This window comes from Brassica napus, chromosome C3 (genome assembly GCF_020379485.1).
Source record: "Brassica napus cultivar Da-Ae chromosome C3, Da-Ae, whole genome shotgun sequence".
Lineage (NCBI taxonomy): Eukaryota > Viridiplantae > Streptophyta > Magnoliopsida > Brassicales > Brassicaceae > Brassica > Brassica napus.
Genome location: NC_063446.1, coordinates 37,923,695 through 37,931,600, shown reverse-complemented (window position 1 = coordinate 37,931,600; position 7,906 = coordinate 37,923,695). Strand labels below are relative to the sequence as shown.

The following is a 7,906-nucleotide window of genomic DNA, read 5'->3' as shown; positions in this document are numbered from 1 at the left end:
TAAAATCGATTTTTTGGATTTTACAAAATCTTTTTTTGTATATAAATTCGATTTTTTGGATTTTACAAAACATTTTTAATATCTATAAAACTTTTTTGTGATTAAAAACTATTATTTGGGATTTAAAAATATTTTTAATATATATATATATATTATTAAAGCTATTTTTTGTAATTATTAAACTATTTTTTATTTATTAAAACTATTTTTTGTTTATTAGAACTATTTTTATATATTTATTAAATATTTTTAATATCTATAAATCTTTTTTTGTGATTAAAAACTATTATTTGGGATTTTTTTTAAAAAAAATTAATTTATATATTTCTGTATTTATTAAATATATTTTTTTAATTTACAGGTCTCATGATGATCAGACCCGGCCTCGACAGCGTCGTGGTGGTACGGGGAGCCAGTCTCGGGATTCCAGCCATTTTCAGGATTTCCCTTCGCGAGCAAATGATGGAGATGATGCAGAGGATGTACCCTAACGAGGTGTTCCCGGACGTGCCAGACCCGTAGTTTTTTTTTTTTTCAAAAACTCGCAATGTTTTATTTTTATTTGTGAAACTTTGAATATTAATTAATATGATTTCAATTTTAATTTTAATTTTATATTTTCGAATTTAAATTTCAAAAATTTTATTTTAAAAAAAAAATTAATATTTATTACATTCCGAGGAAATTAATTATATTTTTTACTCGATCGATCGATGCGTTTTTGGACATATATCTATCGATCGATCTGTTTATAAAAAAACGTTCGGAATATACCGAGGGACACCTTTCCTCGGAATATACCGAGGGACATGTTCCTCGGAATATTCCGAGGAAGATGTCCCTCGTTATATTCCGAACGTTTTTTTATAAACGGATCGATCGATGGATATATGTCCAAAAACGCATCGATCGATGAACTTCCGAGGAAATATCCCGACAAAGTTCTCCCTCGGTATATTCCGAGGAGATTTCCGACAAACTAGTGATCCTCGGAATTTCCTCGGAAATTTGTTTCCTCGGAATTCCGTCGGAAAATTCCGAGGGATTTCCGAGGAAAGAAGAAATTCCGAGGAATTATTTCCGAGGATTTGTTTCGTGGTATGTCGTCGGAATAACGTTATTTCGACGAAATTCCGACGATTTTTTCCCTCAGTATCGTTGTTGTTTTCTTGTAGTGCTAATACTAAAGAATTGTGTAAAATATAAATTGTTCGTCTTCATTTAAACTAAAAATATATGAATGTTTCATCGTATTTATTTCGAGGTAGAAATCTATCTACGTACAATACACAATGGACAAAGAGGTATATTCAAAACTGTAACAAGTATGAGTTATAATCAAACGGTTGCAAAAGAAGAATTTAGGACAAAACATAAATCTATCAACAAAAGATTCAAATTTTGCTATGAATTAAGTTGTCGTCTGCTTATGCAGATGTAGATATTATGCTTTAGGTCTCACTTAAAAATCCAAAATATAAGTATTTATCATTATTATATTTTGGTAGAATTAGTTGGTCTCAGCTTAGATATCTACGGTTAATCCCAAAAAAATTAGATATTATATTGTAGAACTATGACCGACGAATTTATAGAATTTCTAAAAAAAGCTAACCCCACATACTACCATAATATAAACCATTAAACTAAAACCTCTTGTATAATTTTTTTCCCAACTTTCTACAAACGAGTATTTTTTTAAAAAAAAAAAGACTCTGCGTTATAGTATATGATTGTGATCAGTAAATTTTGATTACCATTAGCACTTTTATTTTAAAGGCAATCCTTGGTAAAACAATAATTACATTTATTCATGTAAAGTCTAGTAATATAGCTCATCTATTCCTAGCTAGAGGCTAGGGGTACGAAAATGTTTTCATTATTTGTCACGAGAGATAACAAAAAAATGTGTTACCAAACAAAAAGAGCTCCTAATAATAGTATTAAAATATAGTTAATAAAAAGTACTACTGCTAATCACAAATTTAAGACTAGAGTCTTTAATTTAATCAACAGTATAGTCTCTCACTCATACATCTCTCCAGATTTATATATAAATACGCTTACACTTCATCTTCTTTGATCCACAATACTCTTTCTCTCATTCACATACACTCTGTTCTATCTTCTTTTATTACAGAAAATGGAACTGTCGACTCAAATGAACGTGTTCGAAGAGCTTCTTGTTCAGACAAAGCAAGAAACTACCGACAACATCAACACCAACTACAACAATCTGAGCTTCAATGGCGGATTTGATCATCATCATCATCACCATCAACAACTATTCCCAAATGGATGGAATATTGACTACCTCTGTTTTAACAACGAAGAAGAAGACGAAAATACCCTTCTATACTCTTCATCTTTCATGGATTTAATCTCTCAACCACCTCCATTGCTTCTTCACCAAACACCACTATTACCACCACCCTCCGCCTCATCTCCTCCGTTAACATCCTCCGTGGCCACAACATTCGATTACCCTTTTCTTGAGGCGTTACAAGAGATTATCGACTCTTCCTCCCCTTCACCTCCATTGATGCTTCCAACTTCTCAAGAAGATAGCTTCATTAATCCTACGTCCTATCCATCTCCACTGATGGAGTCTGATCAGAGCAAAAGCTTCAGTGTTGGTTACTGTGGAGGAGAGACAATGAACAAGAAGAAGAGCAAAAAGCTCGAAGGCCAACCTTCAAAGAATCTCATGGCCGAGAGACGTCGAAGAAAACGACTTAATGATCGACTCTCTATGCTCCGGTCCATTGTTCCCAAAATCAGTAAGGTAAATTAATATTCTAACCTTTTAATGAAATAACATTTTCTAATAATTATAATCAAAATGGTCAAAATCAACGAAAGATTCTTCCTAGTTTTTTTTTCAATGAGTGTATAATGTATGATTATTATATGGGGTTCATAAAGAGATTAGCCTTTTAAATCTTCATGTTTTAAACACTTAGTTAAATCTGAAAATCTAAACCCTATCTAGCTACAACTTTTGTTTTCCTTGAAGATTTTATATTTGCTTCAAATAATTAAAATAAATTTGGTCAAGAAATCAACAAAATATTCGGCCTTTTCTAACGAATGAATTGATTAAAAATATATATATAGTCTTTTATGTTTTCAATGCTATATGTTTGTTTCTTCTTGTTTGAACCTTTTTCAAGATTGTATAATTATTATGTTCTTACTTTTATGGGAATCTACAGAACCGGTTGAAAAGAGTAAATGATTAACCATTTAAGTTTATAAAAATAATAATTATTGGTATGTTTAAAACTAGATGGACAGGACATCGATATTAGGAGATGCCATAGATTACATGAAGGAGCTTTTAGACAAGATCAACAAATTGCAAGAGGAGGAACAAGAATTTGGAAATAGCAATGGCTCACATCATTCTAAGCTGTTCGGTGATATCAAGGATCTCAACACAAACGAACCTATGGTCAGAAACTCACCAAAGGTATAAACAAATTAAGAAGATGATATTTTTCATGTCACTGTTCTTGATTTTGATAGTTTTACATTCCAGTCCCTCTGTGCATGAATTGTTACATAAATACCCTCGAATTTTCAGAAAATCATGGTTTGATGCGGACTAGTTTTGTTAAAATTCTTTTGTGTTTTGGATAGTTTGAAGTGGACCGGAGAGTCGTAGATACTCGGGTTGAGATATGTTGCTCTCCCAAACCGGGATTGCTTCTATCAACTGTCAATACATTAGAGACTCTAGGCCTGGAGATTCAACAATGTGTTATAAGCTGCTTTAGTGATTTCTCTTTGCAGGCTTCTTGCTCCGAGGTACTAAAACTATATGTTATGTAAAGAGAAATATATGATTCAAATAATACATTTGCAATGGTAAGAGTGATGAGTTTGTGTGTGTGTTGTGTGTCTTTATAGGCAGCTCAGCAGAGAGATTTCATCACCTCAGAAGATATAAAGCAAGCACTATTTAGAAACGCAGGTTATGGAGGAAATTGCTTGTAAGGCGTTTTAATGATGAAATTAATAAACCAAAATATTATTTTGTTTTAATGATGTTAGCACTTTTGAAGATTAGAAGAAGTTTGGTATTATTTTCATTTTAGTTTGTATTTTCTAGGGAAAACATTATGAGTTGTAATATTTTAAAAGGAAATAAAAGAAAAGACAGATGTTTTCTTGGAGAATCATTGTAGGTTGTAACCTGAACTAAAATCCAACATCGGATTAAGATGTAATGATGTTTTAATGAATTAAAATATTGGTCATTTGATCAAGAAAAAGGTTTACATTGTGTTTGCTTTTGGGGAAAAGGGTGAACGACTCGATAATTGAGATTAGGGTTTTGTATATACTATGACAGTGACCGATGTCTCTGATCAGAAAGATACATTAAATAAACAGCGTCTTAATCATAAAGTTTTAATGGCTAATGACGAAAGTGATTATAATGTTAATGACCGTACCTCCGGGCCCTCCACCATCAGCGCATTCATCATTAGGTGGCACTGTGTCAGCATGTAAATTAAATTAATCTTGCCGATAAAAAATAATTCCAAGAAGCCTGATTTGGGCAAGCCCATATTTATTTTATTTTAATATATTGGGCCTCAAAGGCTTTGATTTTCTATTTGATTTCCATAACATGCATAGTAGTACCCTAATTGATTTGATTAGGCTTGGTCCGCCAGACTTTTAAGAGTATAAATAACTTAGTCCGTTCACGAACATCAATTAAAGCATAGAGATAATGGGTTTTCGTTTGAAGGCCCAAGTATAAACTCCACCATTGAAAAGGATCCACGATATATCATATAATCTAGTATTCATATAAGTTAAGTTTTTAATTTGTCGACTATATAAGTTTTCTTTTGACAGCAACTTCTATATTGAATGTCGACTATATAAGTTAAGTTAAGCTAATAGTATAATTTATATTTTAATCAAAACACCCAAACAATGTTTCTTGTTGAAATATTCTTAGAATGATTTTATGCACAAAAACATAAAATGGTTTATCTTGGCTTAATAGTGGTTTTCCACAATCTTTTATTTGCTGTAGAAAATAGATTCTCCCTCGACTTATTTCATGAACTATAATCAATCATTGGACTAAAGATCATCATATATATAGAATGAAGTTAAACCAATAAAGAAAGTACACACACAAATATTATCTTTTTAATTAAGAAATGACTCCACTTGACTTGGGCACTATGAAATAACTTGCCACTATAGTCCGGAGACCCAGTAGCACTGGAAAGAAGGCTGCATATAATCCGGAGCAAAGGGCAATAAACAGGTCCTAAAAATCATCTAACTCGTTTTCTCACTTGGTTAGATAACTAAAAATGATCAGGCAGTCACTAGAAATCTGCACAAACATAACTGAAAGTTATGAAATAAACTAAACAATGACAAGATAAATGTCTCGTTTTAACATAAAACCGGTTTGAAACAGCAAATATGATTGTTTAAAGAAGATATACATTAGTCAGGTCTAACCAAGTATCTTAGTGTATGCAACTTGCAAAAGTATATAACGTTGCCCACATCCTTATTTAACATTATCTGCATCTTGGAAACGAATGATGAATCCTTTTCGAACTGTGTTTCAGCCCAGCAAGTTGTGTAGCAGTCCTTTGGCATTCATACCTGACAGATGTTAGAAAATCAATAAAGTCGATAAAAGAGAATATAATGGGACAGATATGGATTGATGATGATGATGGTCCAATTAGTTTTCTAATAAATTATGAAGATTTCATCTAAATACTTTTAAAATAGTTTGATCTTAGATAACACAATATAGCGCCCGCAATACAAGAATCTCTATCATTTATACGTGAATAATCATATTAGTGTCGCGCATATTTATGATGGATACAGTCCACAGACTACATTAACTTGCATTATTTAAGATTTGAATGGTTTCAGTTATTGGGCCAATCCAGGTTTCTGAGCAAATTGTGTGTTTAACAGCAAAAGAAAACTAGGGGTTGGTATTAATCCATGTCGAGTTTCATAATTATTAAAACTACGTGTACCTAACCCTTTACATGGATTCCACTACAACCGTTTTCTATATCTCTAAAGATTAGAAGAAAAAAAGAACACAATCTTTCTGTCATATATTCGAAAAATCTTTAGTTTAATTGTAGCCGCTAAAATATATTAAAGAAAAAAAAGAACACGAAGATTAAATAAAAATGAAAGAAAATGAAAAAGCTGACGTCAGGAAATATGAAGGGATAAGAGAAGCACTACGAGATGTTTCCCCCATGCGACCTTCGTCGATCTCCGGCCCGCCCTTGTCTTGCTTACTAGTATTGCTTATCATCCGTACGTTACATTATACTCCACTTTTCATCCATTTTCTTTTAATTTTTTTTTTTTTTTTTTGTAACTTTCTTTTAAATTTTATTTAAACCCTTTTATGGTTTTTTCCCCATTTGACTATTGTTTCTTAGGTTATTTTGAGAATTGTATTTGTTACTAACTATCTCAGAAATCTATTATTAACTTATTTGCGAAAGAATTATTTGAAACCTTCACAAAATACTGTGGTTGGTTTTAGTTCCACTATTTTGTAAAATGTGTATGGAAAGAATTATTTGAGTTTACAAGTTATTGAAGGTTTTGAATTTTCAAATAATAACAACATATCCTTATTTCCTAAGAGATTGTAAAATGTTTCATTTTGCAGCATCCAAACCAAAAAATGTTTTATTCCACAATATATCTGATGAACCCCTGTTTTCTGTTTTCATATTCATATCATTCAACGGCTTCTGAAATTATAAAAGTGTTATTGTATAAATTTCAAGTTACAGAAACAAAAATAAACAAAGAGATCAATTGGCATGATCCCTAGGTTTCAGCGGCGGTTGCGGTGCCCTCACATGCTTTCATATGACTATACATTATTTTAATTTGTTTTTCATGATAATCTATCTTATACTCTAACAATAATACTCGAGTGACAATATTTAAATACGTGGTACTACAATTTTTTCGAAAATAATCTATATTATATAATTATAATAGTTGAATTTTTGCTTACTCCTCGGCGCGCCACGTCAGCGTTTTGTGGATCTCACTTTTAAAAAATGTGAAAAGTGTCAAGCCCATGGCTCGAACCCAGATTATTAAGATATAAACATCAACATTTATACCACTAAGCTAAATGATACTTTGTACATTGATGGCCGAACCTAATATACATTTATGAAGGCCGGAAGCCGTAGCTTCTTCGGCTTCCTCTGAGGGTCGGGTCTACAAGTGTATTATGGATTTTATTTTTAAATGAGGTTCATCACGTTATATGAAAAAAAAGCTCAAGTTTACAACAATTATAGTTTTTCCATATTGTAAATTGTTGTCGTTTAACATGAGTTTGAGTTCTTTTCATCATTGTCTCAAACAAGTCTGGGTTACAGAGTTGCGCTGTGTGTCTGTTCGTAATCTATTTTTTCACCGGTGAACTCTTCACGTCCCCATCTTAAATCGCTTGATCATAAATGTTCCTGATTTGTAGCCTCTCTGTAAACCATATATATATAATTCTCATCTTTGATGAACCCAATCTGCATCTCCACAAAACTCATTGATTCCTCTTAGCTTTAACCATCTTCTAGAAAATGTTTCTCCCTGCCTCTCCAGTTCCTCAAACCGGCGTCCAGACATCCGTCACTCAACTTTCGAGTCTCTCCGTCTTGGTCGCAGTAGTCAGAGCATAACCTCTAGCTTCCTCCGCTTCTGGAATTCCCTGAACTTCAAGAAAGACATGGAGTTTGTGTGAATCACAGTTGTTTTTCTTGATGAAAATGTAAGTTAATATTCGATATATCACACTTATTTAACATAATTGTTTTAATTGATTTCATGATTCTTTGCTGAATAATGTTATTTG

General features: G+C 32.2%; 1 protein-coding gene across 1 annotated transcript; it reads left to right on the top strand.

The window, feature by feature from the left end:
- Window positions 1–2,069: 2,069 nt before the first annotated feature.
- LOC106347821 (transcription factor bHLH93) lies at window positions 2,070–4,181 on the top strand. Its single transcript, XM_013787425.3, has 4 exons — window positions 2,070–2,785; window positions 3,290–3,472; window positions 3,643–3,810; window positions 3,913–4,181. The coding sequence occupies exons 1-4, from the start codon at window positions 2,144–2,146 to the stop codon at window positions 3,997–3,999; spliced, it is 1,080 nt and encodes a 359-aa protein (XP_013642879.1). The 5' UTR covers window positions 2,070–2,143; the 3' UTR covers window positions 4,000–4,181.
- The last annotated feature ends 3,725 nt before the right edge of the window (window positions 4,182–7,906 follow it).

Bases quoted from the DNA above. Each gene is read 5' to 3' on its own strand.
- LOC106347821 (XM_013787425.3), top strand. From the start codon at position 2,144: ATGGAACTGTCGACTCAAATGAACGTGTTCGAAGAGCTTCTTGTTCAG. The intron at 2,786-3,289 runs GTAAATTAATAT...GTTTAAAACTAG, and splicing joins TTGTTCCCAAAATCAGTAAG to ATGGACAGGACATCGATATT. The intron at 3,811-3,912 runs GTACTAAAACTA...GTGTCTTTATAG, and splicing joins TGCAGGCTTCTTGCTCCGAG to GCAGCTCAGCAGAGAGATTT.